General features: G+C 54.8%; 2 protein-coding genes across 3 annotated transcripts in view; one reads left to right on the forward strand and one right to left on the reverse strand.

Moving 5' to 3' along the window:
- Positions 1 to 11,001, forward strand: POLG (DNA polymerase gamma, catalytic subunit). The gene is made up of 23 exons (XM_027688393.1): positions 1 to 86; positions 372 to 979; positions 1,288 to 1,483; positions 1,877 to 2,044; positions 2,296 to 2,442; positions 2,618 to 2,697; positions 3,166 to 3,348; positions 3,480 to 3,640; positions 3,858 to 3,981; positions 4,052 to 4,276; positions 4,417 to 4,537; positions 4,720 to 4,791; positions 4,904 to 5,020; positions 5,208 to 5,368; positions 5,483 to 5,536; positions 5,634 to 5,751; positions 6,201 to 6,336; positions 6,433 to 6,679; positions 6,759 to 6,881; positions 7,184 to 7,355; positions 7,601 to 7,809; positions 8,877 to 9,034; positions 10,170 to 11,001. The coding sequence occupies exons 2-23, from the start codon at positions 405 to 407 to the stop codon at positions 10,229 to 10,231; spliced, it is 3,609 nt and encodes a 1,202-aa protein (XP_027544194.1). The 5' UTR covers positions 1 to 86; positions 372 to 404; the 3' UTR covers positions 10,232 to 11,001.
- FANCI (FA complementation group I) overlaps positions 9,729 to 14,308 on the reverse strand; it is a 24,474-nt gene continuing 19,894 nt past the window's right edge. For both annotated transcript variants that reach the window (XM_027688390.1, XM_027688389.1), the window contains exons 32-37: positions 14,236 to 14,292; positions 14,096 to 14,155; positions 13,302 to 13,388; positions 12,168 to 12,263; positions 11,504 to 11,629; positions 9,729 to 10,673 (exon numbers count right to left, since the gene is read on the reverse strand). In XM_027688390.1, the coding sequence (XP_027544191.1) occupies positions 10,608 to 10,673; positions 11,504 to 11,629; positions 12,168 to 12,263; positions 13,302 to 13,388; positions 14,096 to 14,155; positions 14,236 to 14,292 (492 nt within the window). In that variant the 3' untranslated portion in view covers positions 9,729 to 10,607. The remainder of the gene's footprint in view (positions 10,674 to 11,503; positions 11,630 to 12,167; positions 12,264 to 13,301; positions 13,389 to 14,095; positions 14,156 to 14,235; positions 14,293 to 14,308) is intronic.

The raw sequence follows: 14,308 nt of genomic DNA on the forward strand, positions 1-14,308 counted from the left end.
GACGTCAGCGCGGCCGGAAGCTGCCGGGAGCGCCCCGGTTTGGATCTGCCCGCCGAGCCAGGCCCGGGAGGCGCGGAGGGGACCAGGTGGGAGCCTGGGCTGAGTTGAGAGCGAAGCATCTGTACAGGGGCACGGCTGTACAGGGGGTAGGGCTGTATAGGGGGTGTGGTTGTACAGGGGGCACGGCTGTACAGGGGGTGTTGCTGTACAGGGGGCACGGCTGTACAGGGGTATGGCTGTACAGGCAGTATGGCTGTACAGGGGGTACGGTTGTACAGGGGGTGTGGCTGTACAGAGGGGTGCACGGCTGCACAAGGCATTGCTGGCGGGCCTGCAGTGGCGCTCACCCCGCGCCGTTTCTCTCCCCGCAGCTCCAGCCGGGGCACACCCCGGAGTGAGGGGCGATGAGGCGCCTGCCCTGGAGGCGGTCGGTGAGGGGCTGCAGCCCCCAGCCCCAGCGATGCCCCTCCAGCTCCTCGGCCAGCCGCCCGCTGCCACAGGAGCCGAGCCAGAATACGGACCAGCGGCGCATGAACCCCCTCAACATCCAGATGCTCTCCAGGACCCTCCACGAGCAGATCTTCCGCGGTGCCCAGGTGCGCTACTCGGCGGCGGACGTGCAGCGGAGCGTGGAGCACCTGCAGCGCCACGACCTGTGGGGCAAGGAGACCTCCACGCTGCCCGACGTGGACCTGCGGCTGCCCCGCATGTACGGGGACAACATCGACGAGCACTTTCGCCTCCTGGCGCAGAAGCAGAGCTTGCCCTACCTGGAGGCGGCCAACGAGCTGCTGCGGTGTGAGCTGCCCCCACTGCCTGCCCAGTGGGCATGGCAGCTGGGCTGGACCCGCTACAGCCCTGACGGGCGAGCAGAGCCTGTGGACTTCCCCGAGGAGCGGGCGATGGTGCTGGACGTGGAGGTGTGCGTGGCTGATGGCCACTGCCCGACGCTGGCTGTGGTGGTCTCGCCAAACGCCTGGTGAGATGTGGTGCCAGCGGTGATAGGGGAGTCACAGCAGCAGGGGGGACACAGCTTCGGGAGGATGGGGATGCTCCTGAGTGGAGCCTTTTCTTGCAGTTCCACTGGCTTGTAGGGAAAACACAACGAAGCCCCAGAGCATTGTTCTGGGATGTGGGATGTGTGTCCTGGTTAGCAAGTGTAGCACTCCCCAGGGTGTGTCACCTCCCTCCCACAAGTGGAATCCTGCTCAGCACCCCACAGCACAGCAGGTGCTTGTTGTCCCAGGAGCTCCTGCTTTATTTGTTACAGCTGCGTGTCCCCTGCAGGTACTCGTGGTGCAGCAGGCGGCTGCTGGAGCAGCGATACTCCTGGTCCAGCCACCTCACTCTGGCCGACCTCATCCCTATGGAAAGCCTGGCAGGTGCCAGCTGTGCCGGCAAGGAGGACTGGAGGGAGAGAGTGGTGGTGGGGCACAACGTGGCCTTCGACCGGGCATTCATCAAGGAGCAGTACCTTATCCAGGTAAACTGCTGAGCCATTGCTTTATGCCCAGCAGCTGCATTTTCTGATGCAGATAACTTTGCATTGGCTCCTGGGGCTTATTTTGCAGATGCTGTTCTGCACAGGTACCCCAGGGTTGTGTTCACTTTGTCCTGCAGAGTAGTTTGAGGTTGTATCTCTTTAGAGAGAGATATTCTTGCACCCCATAAGGCTGCTGGAGGCTGCAGGTTGGCAGCTGGGGGTGTGGCAGGAGCCTTGGAGCAGCTGACAGCCTGTGCTGGGGATGATCTTGGCTCTCAAAAGATGGGTGTGGGAGACAAAGCCTTGTCTTGACAAAAGCAGCTTGAGCAGAGGACTTGCAGATTCTCCAGCATTTCCCAAACCCTCTCTTTTCTTCCCCCTGTTGTGTCCCAGGGCTCTAAGATGCGTTTCCTGGACACTATGAGCATGCACATGGCCATCTCGGGGCTGACAGGCTTCCAGCGCAGCCTCTGGATGGCTGCCAAGCACGGCAAGAGGAAGGGGATGCAGCAGGTCAAGGAGCACATGAAGAAAACACGCAGCAAAACGGAGGGGCCAGCGGTGAGTGAGGGAGCTGAGCCACTGGCAGTGGCCTGGGTGTGAGGGCCTGTGTGCTGCTGTAATGGGCCCATTTGCTCCTGTACTGGCAGAATGGGATCTGCTGGAACAGCTTTGCTGATTGAAGCTCTCCCAGCACCTTCCATATGAGGTGGCATTGATTTAAACTGGAGCAGCAGCATCCTTTATCCCTCCTGATTTCATCTATGGCCGGTCCTTGTCCCACACTGTCTGACCCCCCCCATTGTCCATAGATGACTTCATGGGACTGGGTGCACGTCAGCAGCATCAACAACCTGGTGGATGTGCACGCGCTTTACGTCGGGGGGGAGCCGCTGGAGAAGGAGGCACGGGAGATCTTTGTGAAGGGAACCATGGCTGACATCAGGAGTAACTTCCAGGTGCGGGAGGCCATCCCATCACATCCTGACAGTGGGAGCTGGAGATGAGAGCAGGGTGGTAGCAGCTGCTGGGGTAGTTGCTATGACATCCCCAGTGCTCCCGCAGCCCAGTGCCTTGCCCTGTGCTGGCAGGGGGGTGGCTTCTTTGCCTGCTCCAACCTGCCACTGTTCCCAGGACCTGATGTCGTACTGTGCCCGTGATGTCCAGGCCACCCACGAGGTGTTTCAGGAGCAGCTGCCACTCTTCATGGAAAGGTGAGAGTTGCCAAGCTCTGGCTGATGTTGGCCAAGGGGCTGTGGGCTTAGTGGGCAGCAGGGCAACAGGGAGGGGGTCACAATCCCTCTGGGGATGGGATGTGGCTCCTCTTGTCCTTAGGGTGTCCTGAAGCTCTTTTCAGGAGGGATGTCAGACCTCCCCTGTGTAGGTGAGCAGGAATAAACAGCAGCACAGCAGGGCTGGAGGAGGTGAGTAGGTCTCCTGAGGCAGCTCAGAGCGGTACAGCTTTGGGGTTGTTGCATAGGGTTGTTTTTAGGGCAGCAATTGATGCACAGGGCAGGCAGAAGATACAGGGATCCTTGTGGGTTTAGGGGAGGAGCACTGAGGCTCTTGTGTGAGGCTGGGAAACTCCGGGTGAAGGCACCTTCATGGTCTGTCGTAGTCTGGTGCTTCCAGGGACAACCCACTCCATCAGATGTCTAATTCCTCACTGCTTTGGGCTCTAGGTGCCCCCACCCTGTGACATTTGCAGGGATGCTGGAGATGGGGGTGTCCTACCTGCCGGTCAATGGCAACTGGAAGAGGTACCTGGATGATGCTCAGGGTGTCTACGAGGAGCTGCAGAAGGAGATGAAGAAGTCCCTGATGAACCTGGCCAACGATGCCTGCCAGCTGCTGCACGAGCACAGGTACCACGGGCTGGGACTGCAGGTCCTGCTGCTCCCAGGAAGGAGCCCAGATGTCAGGTGGTCCTTGGGGGACTGTGGGTGGATGTGAGGAACAGGAGCAAAGCTGTGGTGTGACAGCAGCATGTCATCAGGTACAAGGATGACCCCTGGCTCTGGGATCTCGAGTGGGACATACAGGAGTTTAAACAAAAGAAGAACCCAAAGAAGAAGAAGAAGAAAGATGAGGATGGGAACAGCCAAGCCTCCCCGGCAGCAACGGGTGCAGAAGGCTCAGCACAGGAGTGGCAGGAGGGTGAGCACGGGTGATCCCTGGGGACAAGGGATGTTCCAGGGATGCCTTCCCACGGGTGCCCAGAAAAAGGGACAAGGTTTGTCGGTGCTGCAGGGTGAAGCATTGCTGGCCTGTGTCCCCATGCTGGGGCACGTGGTGGGGGGCTGGTTTGAGGTCCCTGTTCCCAGAGGAGTGTCATGGAGGGCTCTTTGACAGCCAGTCCTCCGTGTCCCATCAGACCCTGGTCCCCCCGGCGAGGATGAGGAGCTGAAAGTCCCTGCCAGCCAGCTCTGTCTGGAGCGCCTGAAGGAGACAGTCGCACTGCAACCCAAGAGAATCCAGCACCTGCCAGGCCACCCGGGGTGAGTTGGGGACCCTGGGTGTCCCCAGGGCTTGCCCTGTGCTTTCTGACCCATCCCTGCTGCTCCCCAGCTGGTACCGCAAGCTGTGCCCACGCCTGGAGGAGGCGGGGTGGGTGCCCGGACCCAGCCTCATCAGCCTGCAGATGAGGGTGACCCCGAAGCTGATGCGCCTGGCCTGGGATGGTTTCCCTCTCCATTACTCAGACAAGCATGGCTGGGGATACCTGGTGCCAGGACGGCAGGACAATTTGCCAGCAACCCCCTTAGAGACCGATGAGCCTTCCTGCCCATACAGGTGAGAGGGATGTAGTAGCCTACTGAGCTGGGGGATGTTCCATGGGGGTATTTGGGAGCTCCCTGGGGCTCTGCCCAGGTGGTGCTCCAGAGCCTCAGGCCCCATTGTGGTTGTGTGAGCCCTGTCCTCTCCTCTGCCAGGGTGATTGAGAACCTGTACAAGCAGTACTGCCTGGAGAAAGGCAAGGAGCAGCCCCCGGGGCTAGAGGCTGCCATGGAGGACGAGCTGCTGGTGATGGATGACAGCACGATGTGGCAGAAGGTGAAGGAAGGGATGGAGGGTCCCTCAGGAGTGAAGTGTGGGGCTATGCTTCTTCCTCTGTGTGTGTGAAAACCAGCCCTGTGTGCAGCTCCAGGCACTGCAAGTAAAAAATTCCCTATAATAAGTGTTACTGGGGAATTGGTGTTTGACCTGGCTTCCCCTATGGTCCCTCTATGCCTCAGGTGGAGGAGCTGAGCCGTGTGGAAGTGGATGCAGAGGAGAAAATGGGCGGGGTGGACCAGAGCCTGGTGCAGGTACGGGGGGTTCCTGTGGGATGGGGTGGTGGATTGGTCCCTCTTTCCTTGATTTTCCCCTCCAGCCATGCCTGAAGGTGTTCCTGGCATCACCTCACATTGCTGGTCACAGGAGGAGGTGGATGAATTCTGTGACAGGGTGATGAGCCAGCCCTCGTACCACCATGGCAACGGTCCCTACAACGATGTCAACATCCCTGGGTGCTGGTTCTTCAAGCTGCCTCACAAGGCAAGTTGGGGCTCCTGGGGTTCTTCCTGTCACTCCAGTGCTGCAGCGCTCCTGGGAGCCACGCGATCTCATCCCATGGGATTGGGTAGTGGAAACGCGTGTCTGTAGCTGGCACAGGAGGATGCACAGAGCTTTATTGCTGTGGAGTGGTGGTGACTGAGCCCTGACACCTCTTTTCCTGCTGAAGGACGGGAATGAAAACAATGTGGGAAGCCCTTTTGCCAAGGATTTCCTGCCCCAGATGGAGGATGGCACCCTGCGGGCTGCTGTGGGCCGCACCCATGGGACCAGAGCCCTTGAGATTAACAAAATGATCTCATTTTGGAGGAATGCTCACAAGCGGATCAGGTGAGCAGCTGCTTTCACCTTGACATCCCTGTGGGTGGAGGCTGCTTTGTGACTAGGGGAGTTCATATGGGTGCACGGGGGGCTCAGCATCTCACGTGCCTTGTGTCTCCCCAGTTCCCAGATAGTGGTGTGGCTGAAGAAGGGAGAGCTGCCTCGTGTGGTGACCAGGTATGGGGAGGAACGCCCCAAATCTGGACTGTTGTTCCCTCTACCCCACGCCAGGAGGGCTCTCACAGGATGGTGCTCACCCTCACCTCTCTCCCAGGCATCCTGACTATAACGAGGAGGACAATTACGGAGCCATCCTGCCGCAGGTGGTGACTGCAGGCACCATCACCCGCCGGGCAGTGGAGCCCACCTGGCTGACAGCCAGCAATGCCCGGGTATGGCCCTGCTTGGATCCTTATGGGGTGTTTTGGGGTGCCCTCTGTGTGTTTTGGACTGGTGGGAGCTGCCTGTGGTGGAAATAGGAGTTGGGGATGGATGCTGGGATTTGAGGTGGCAGGGCCAGTGCTGGGGCCCTTCTCTTGCTGATGTGCTGTGAGCTGGGGAGAGGGGAAGGAGTGAGCAGAGGGTCTGGGACTTCAGAATTCAGTGGAAGGAGAAGAAAACACCAAAGTGCCTGCTTATGTCCTTCCTCAAGCTCCCCTTCTTTTGTACTGGAGGGACTGACCAAGTGGGTTATGCCCCACATATGTGTTAAACCTGGTTTTGACTGAGAGCAAAACTGAGGGGCATGAAGAGTGCTGTGCCAGCACATTGCAGCTGCGGGAGGAAGGTTGTGCCGGGGAGGAGGAGAGGACTGTGCTGAGCTGCATATTGTGTCCTGCAGGCCGACCGGGTGGGCAGCGAGCTGAAAGCCATGGTCCAGGTGCCACCCGGCTACTCCCTGGTGGGCGCAGACGTGGATTCCCAGGAGCTCTGGATAGCCGCCGTCCTCGGCGAGGCGCACTTCGCCGGCATGCACGGTGAGCCGGGGCTGCGCCACAGAGGAGCGTGTTTGCTGGGTAGTGGGGTGACCTCCCAGTCCTGGTTGACTTCCAACCTCTGCTTCCCTCCCACAGGCTGCACGGCCTTTGGCTGGATGACCCTGCAGGGCAAGAAGAGCAACGCAACGGACCTGCACAGCAAGACGGCCGCCACAGTGGGGATCAGCCGGGAGCACGCCAAGGTCTTCAACTACGGGCGCATCTACGGGGCCGGGCAGCCCTTCGCCGAGCGGCTGCTGATGCAGTTCAACCACCGGCTGACGCAGCAGCAGGCGCGTGAGAAGGCCCAGCAGATGTACGCGGTCACCAAGGGCATCCGCAGGTGGGTGCTCCCGGGCTGAGCAGGGACAGGGATGGTGGCAGTGTCCCACAGGAGCTGAGTTACTCGCTCTTCCCTCCAGGTTTCATCTGTCCGAGGAAGGGGAGTGGCTGGTGAGGCAGCTGGACCTGGCTGTGGACAGGGCGGAGGACGGATCGGTGTCAGCCCAGGATGTCCAGCGACTCCAGAGAGAAGCCATGAAAAGGTGAGATGGTCTGAGCCTGTGTGGCTCTGTGGCATCCATCAGGATGTGAGGCAGAGGGAGCTGCAGCCTGACGGGCAGGGGGCAGAGAAGGGAAATGGGGCTGGATAGTCTTGGTGCTCTCTGCTCCTCCAGGGCCAGGGAGGTTTGATCTGGGGGGGCTCTCAGTTTCACCCACTCTCCCAGTGAACAATTAGCAGGGTCTCATCCAGCTGCCTCAAGCCAGGAGGGAGTGTTTGAGGTTCTCAAACAGGGTCCTGCAGCCTCCTCCCACACTTCCAGCAAACCTTCTCTCTGCCGCGCAGGTCCCGGAACAGGGGTAAGTGGAATGTGGTGGGGCACCGAGTGTGGGCTGGAGGCACCGAGTCAGAGATGTTCAACAAGCTGGAGAGCATCGCCTTATCCCCCACCCCGCAGACCCCGGTGCTGGGCTGTCACATCAGCAGGGCCCTGGAGCCCGCCGTGGTCAAGGGGGAGGTAAGGATGCAGCTCTGGGCTGCCGAGCGTTCGGCTTTCCTCATCTTCTCCAACATGGCGATTCCATGCTTAGCCCTTCTTAGGTGCTGGAGACCCAGTAGGCTCTTGTAGCCATTGTCTCTGTGGGATCAAGAAAACCCAACAACCCTGAATTTAACAGATTTCTCACAGGAGCTGTCCTGTAGGGGGGACCATGTCCTGGACCCAGTGCTCTCTTACTGTCCATCTGTGTTTCCTTTCACCAGTTTCTGACCAGCAGAGTGAACTGGGTGGTGCAGAGCTCAGCTGTTGACTACCTGCACCTCATGTTGGTCGCCATGAAGTGGCTCTTCGAGGAGTTCGACATCAAGGGGCGCTTCTGCATCAGCATCCACGACGAGGTGCGTTACCTGGTCCAGCAGCAAGACCGCTACCGGGCTGCCCTGGCCCTGCAGATCACCAACCTCCTCACAAGGTAAGACCTGACAGCTGTGGTGTCTCCTGGTGAGGAGCAGAAGTGCCTCTGGGGCGAGACAGGCAAGTTAAAGGGGCTGGGGTTGGCTTTGCCTACAGCAAACTGGTGCAGAGCAGTTTTCTTCTGCTCAGGACAAGTTAGCAGCACTGGAGGCTGCAGTTCCTTCATGCGTGACTTAAGGTGGCTGTAAATAGACCTTGGCTTTGATTTCCAGGGATAATATGCTGGCAAGAGAGGGATATCATCAGCTTTTGGCTCCTGCAGAGATGGGGCCAGTCACTGTGCTCTCTTGGGATGGGAACACATCGCCTCCTGCTCCCTTCAGGTCTGCAGCCATCCTGTGGCAGCAGCCCTTGGGCTTGGCTGAGCAACTGGGAGCCTCAAACTGTCCCATCCCTCATCCCCTGCTGCCTTCAGGGGAGAGCAAGGGGTGCGGATTGTCTCTGCAGTCCCACTGCTTCCCTGCCCCATGCAAAACTAAGATCAGCCTAGAAAGCTCCTGACCTCAAAGGGTTCCTGTTGATCCGGCTTGTGGCACAGCCAGCTTTGCCAAATCCCCTTCCCAGCACCGTGGGGTTATTTGGTGACACAGGAGCCATCCAAGGCTGAGCTGTTTTCTCCTGTGTGGAGGCAGGGACACCACAAACAGCCTTTCTGTGCCAGTGCAGCAGACACAGCGGGGACAGGCACCCTGACGTTCCTGCCTTTGTGCCAGCTCCTGCAAGCACAGGGCTTCCTGCTGGGAAAATCCAGCATCTGCTCTGCCTGCCTGGGAGGATTAGCCAGCAGTGAAGGGCTGGTTTCTTCCTTTCTCCCAAGGAGGCTCCGCTACTTCTGAGGAGGCACTGTTACTCTGTTCCTCCCACACCCACTTTAGCAATATTTGACCCTCCTGCTACCCAGGACTTAAAAAGCACCTTGTCCCCCACCTGCTGAGTGATGTGGGTGCAGAGTGACCTGTGAGGGGTGGCTGGCCGCTTTGGTGAAGCTGTGGCTGATTGGAACTGGGTGTGACAAGGCCAAGAGTGATGTCCAGCAGCGTCCCACCTGCTGTCTTGTTCTCCCAGGTGCATGTTTGCCTACAAACTGGGCCTCCAGGATCTGCCACAGTCAGTGGCTTTCTTCAGTGCGGTGGATATTGACCAGTGCCTAAGGAAAGAGGTGACCATGAACTGTGTGACGCCCTCAAATCCAATGGGGATGGAGAAGTATGGCATCCCTCAAGGTGAGCATGTCTGTGCAAGCTACGCCCTGTAATCCCCTCTGCATGGGCATCCCCAGCTTAGGCAGAGCACTTGGCCTAAGTAGTCACTCCCTGAGGCTCCTCTGTTCGGCAGAGGCACCTCATGAGCCCCTTGCTTCCTGACCCATCATCTGACCTGCAGGGCAACCACCATGCTGGAGCCTGCCCCTCTTTCCTTTCTCAGTCCCCAAGCAGTTTGTGCTGCTCCTTCCAAATATTTCTCACAGTGATGAGCCAGGCCTGGCTCTCCCAGGGATGTGTCCAATTCTCTCTGCACATTTGCTTTGTGCCCCTTGGAGGAGCCCTCCTGTGCACTTTTAACACAACCCAAGGTTTAATTGCTCCTTCTCTGAAGGGAGGTGCCTCAACAACCTTTTCTGTTTTGCCCTGCAGACCCAAATTTTTCCAGCCTTCATCTCTTTCTCTTCTTCCTCACTCTCCCTAAGCCCCACACAGCTCTGTTCAGAGAACTGCTTTGGCATTGCTGGGTGCTTCCTCAACAGTCCTAAGGCCTAGAGTAATCCCTACCTGCACTCAGTGTACCCCTCTAACTGCTCAAGCAAACGAGTAAATCTTGTCTGGGAAAGCATCTCCCTGCTGTGCAGCAGCTCTTTCCCAGATAAGGGACAAACCTGCCCTCAGATTTGTTCTGTCAGTCATTGCACACATCAGCCACTCCACCCTTGGGTAACCTTTATTAGGAGTCTTACAGGCAAAAGGTGCTTTTAGAAACAGGATTTGTGCTCTGTGGGCAAAAAGGGCACTTGTGTTCTCACCAAGAACAAGGCAAATTAAACAAGTGCATCGCAATCAGGGTCAGCAAAAACATAACAGCAAAAACGTAATGGCAAAACCAGCCTGGGCAGAGGAAGCTGTGGCCTCTCACTGCTCAGGAGCTGCACATGGCAGCTTCAACTCTGAGGTGGAACAGCTCATGTTCCCAGCTTCCTACTGGTGCTGGTTCTTGTGTTCTCACCACCACCCAAAACAGAAGTTTGAATAAATTTAAGGCTTTCTGTGCTACATGCTCTGAACTAAAGCAAACCACGACTATCGCTGTCTTACGCTGCAGAGTCTGAGCGTACTGCAGGGAACTGACTGTCCCCTTGTCTTCCAGGGGAAGCACTGGATATATATCAGATAATTGAAATAACCAAAGGTTCGCTGGAGAAGAAGTGACGACGCTAGAGTGCCAGAAGGACAATTGTCCAGACTGCGTGCCAGAGCCTCGCTGTCCTCTAAGGAGGTCTTTTGGCAGGGACTGATCCCAGTCACTCCGTTTCCCTTTTGCTGTAAGAAGGGATGTTCCTGGGGAAGAAGATTTTGGTAGCAGCATATTTGAATAGCAGAGGCGCTTCTGAGGGCAGCGGCCAGCTGTAAAACCTGAGACAGGGGCCAGAGTCGCTGCTTGCACTCCCCTGGGCACAAAGGAAGAAGGCATAAGTATTTGACAAGAGAAACAATAAACCATCATCTCCATACATGCAGCTCTCCAAGAACAAGGTGAATCCACCACGGAACAGGCACTGTGGGAGGAGGCAGCAGCAGCCCCGGTTTATTTTTTTCGCCGTCTCTTCTTTTTGGGTTCCTGGTTCTCATCTGTCTGCTCTGCTGTGCTGCTCTGGAGAGGGGAGGGAGAGAGTAGCAGTACAGACTGTGATTGTTTTTGTGTGATTAGTCTAGGGAATGTTTATCTAAAGCAAGAAACCAGATGTGCTGAAAAGGATTTAGCTCTTTTTTTTCTCCCTAACTAAATGACATGAATACGGGACTTCTGTCACCCACTGAGACTTTCCCTGTGGGCCAACCCCCCTCTCCAATTCATGCTGGAACTTAGATCACAGGCTACCAGTGGCACAGGACAGGGACTGTGTCCTGGGTTTTGGCTTATTGAAACACTCAGGAAAATATGGACAGACACACCAATAAAAACCTGGACAATCAGCAAACAGCTTATTTTTCTTATCCAGCACAGGTTATGCTGCCTTCACCAGCACTGTCTAGTAGAGATGGGTCTGAGGAGAATGATGCCTTGCAGAGTTTGCCCTGCCAGGTCTTTATCTACAAAAGTTAACCTGGATGCAAACCCACTTTGCATCATGCTGCAAAGGCCTGATCCTGGCCAGGCTGTAGGTCCTCAGGGGCAACACTGATAGACCTCTCTGCTTGCTGAGGCAAAGAACAAGGCCTTAAGAGCAGTTTCACTTCCCTAAGACCAGGAACACAGAGAGCTAGTACATGGAAATAAAGGCCACTCAAGGTAGAGGGCTGGGGTATAGGGGTTGCCCAGAGTAACTGTTCACTCCTTCCTATTAGCTGAGTATTCAAGTGAGAGCTAACCCAGGGAAGACAGGCTGTCCTAATTTCACACATGCCTGCACAACTCACAAGTACAGTTGGCCTCTAAAGAGAGGGAAACCTATCAGTAAAAGCAGCTAAATGAATGCTGACCTGGTCATTGTGTGGCTCATTCTCAGCATCCTCAGTGTTGTGCTCCTGCAGGGCACTGTCCAGCACGGATGCATTGATGCGGAAGTCCCGGGAGGTGCTTAACTTCATGTACTGCATCAGGTTCACCTGCAGCAACCAAGGTGAAACCAGGGGGAGAAGACATTAAGCCATTAGCATCTTAGTTTAGTTCTCTACCCTGCCTAGTCTCTTGCACAGCACTGGGACTGAGTCCATCACAGTAATAATGCAGGACTGAAGCAAAAGGCAGGTGAAAAAGCACCCACTCCCATGTGATCCAGTGGCCCATTTATGTGTTCCTAAAAGCCAAGTGATTGCCAGTTACTCTCACTGTCATGTAGTACCCCATTGTGGTACATTTCATGACACAGACTGGGAGAGAGGGGTGAGGAAAGCTGGCCTGAGGTGTGCATGCTTCTCCTCCACCAGAAACCACACACTGTAAGGTCACAGGCAGGACTGACAATGACATGGGCTGGTATCAGTATGGCAGCAATTCAGTAGTGCTGGGCCAGGAGTGTGGGCAAGGGCTGGAAAGTCCTTACACCTTTCTAATTTGAGCATTGTTAAAGGTGGACCAGCTATAGCTCTCCACCGTGCCCTTGATCCCACTGTTCCACCGAGTTCAGGTCACAGGTTACATTACCTTTGACTTCTTGGAGAGATGGATAAGGAACTTCTCATACTGCTCTATTGCAAAAATCAGGTTTGGGATTGGTTTGGTCTCTCGAAGCACTTTGGCCTGAAATGCAGAGAGGAGTGTGATGGGTCAGATTTGGAAGGGAACAATGGTGCTGTAGCATGACATGAAGACCATGACATTCCCAGTTTAGACAAGTGTCTTCAGTAGCCTTGCTCCTTATCAGTCCTGCCCCAGCAAGCCTTGCCAGGTTTGCTACTAGTTTTAACTTGACTCCCAGGATGGTTCTGCAGTGAGGCTCTCCCATTTGTTGCTCTGCCTGCAGTCCAGAGCCCTTGATATCCCTGACAACAATGGGAGCAGCAGTTCCTCTGCTTCAGCTCTCCCAAGGCATCACAAGCACAGGCTGTCCAGGCAAGGAGCACACTGACGTTTCACCACATTGTTGTCCTGTTTATTTACCACTACTGGTATTTGTTCCCCATGGTGACAGAGTGGTAAAGGATACGCAGCATTTCAGCCCGTTTCCATGCACTCAGGGAAGAGCTGGGAAGATCATGCTTATGGCTTTTAAACCCTTAACATCACAGGAATGTCTGGGACAGCTGATGAGACGGAGGAAATGCTGTCTGGGAGCACAAACAAAGGACATCAAGGACCAGGAACCTGCCAGCCTGCTCGCTTGCTCCCAACCAAACAATCCAGTCATTTTCAACTGCTTTACTTTAGTGGAATCCATTCCTTCATCTTTAAATGTACTGATAAAATTAAAAAACACTTAAAGAGAATGCAATAGTGGTTCAAATAAATTAGCCCATATCTGTAATTTCATAGCTTACCCCAAATGTTAAAACTATCATAGAACACAAGACTATCCAGACTGACCTTTCCTTCATGTCTGTGAGCTTTTAGGCTGCATTTAGTGAAGGTGGCTTTTTCGTTGTGGTTTTTTGGTTGTATTTTGTTTTGCTTTTTTAGACTTCTCTGAAGTTACAGTAGATTAAATTTGATTTTTACTTAAAAGTCCAAATGACATTTTGTCCCTGGTGATCTGTAAGAAGCCTCCAGGTAACACAAGCCTCGAGGTATGATTCCAAGTTCAACTACAGCCCATGTTCTGACAGAGCGAGTCAGTCTTACCATGACTGTGGAGACTGCAGCAGCTTCATCCTCTTTCTTCTTCTTTTTCTTCTCTTCCATAAAGCTTAAGCTCTCACTGTGGATGTTCTGAAGGAGGATGCCAAAAGATGTGTCATTACAGGGTTAGCAGGGAAGAAAGGCCAGCTCAGTAAAGCCAGAGAAGTCCTTGCTCTGGCCAGCTAATAGCATTACCAGCTACATGACAGAAAGGTAGTGATACAAGAATGGAATTCAGGGTAAACACCAAAAAAATAATAAGGAAAGAAAAACTAATTTCATAATTTATACATTCCAAAATGTGCATGTGTGAGAAGTCCTCAGCAGTGACAGCTCTGCACACCACGACACCTTCCCCAATATGTTGTTCAATTCCTGTGGTCCTCACACAAGTACCCAGCTCCTCTCCAGGCAGATAAATCCCAGGTTCAGCACTGCAGTCTTTGGCACCCACATTACTTCACACTGTGATGACTGCAGTGTTGTTGACCTTTATTTGCCATTGTGGTTAACAGCAGTATTAATCTCATCCAAAAAAACCCACATGAACACAGGGGGAAAAAAAAAACCAACTGAAAACCAGCTCCTTCCCTGCTCAAGCAGAAATCAGCATGCTCAGTCCCAGTGGTGCTGAAATGTCTTATACTATTATTTGACACAGTAAAGCTTGAACTATAAGAAACTCAACTCATGTCAGGAAGATTAATAATCCCCAAAGGTGCCCATGTACTGCAGCTGATACACCACTAAGCATGAGATAGACTGACTGTGATTTTGCCAGTTAATTTAGGCCTTACCTGTACATACGTAATGAATGAGTAACACTGTGGGGTCAAATGGGAACCTGAGAGCTTCACCTGCAAAGGAGCAGAGAGGTTGGTGTTATTCCTAACTCGAGGCAAGGAGCCATTTCCTCCAGCAATTTGCTCACACTCACCAGCTTTTCCAGCCTTCCTGGAATCGTATTCGAGGTGCTGCGGCAAGCTTGGATATACTGCAAGAAAAACATG

Source organism: Neopelma chrysocephalum, unplaced genomic scaffold (assembly GCF_003984885.1).
Source record: "Neopelma chrysocephalum unplaced genomic scaffold, ASM398488v2 Primary Assembly neopelma1_75, whole genome shotgun sequence".
Lineage (NCBI taxonomy): Eukaryota > Metazoa > Chordata > Aves > Passeriformes > Pipridae > Neopelma > Neopelma chrysocephalum.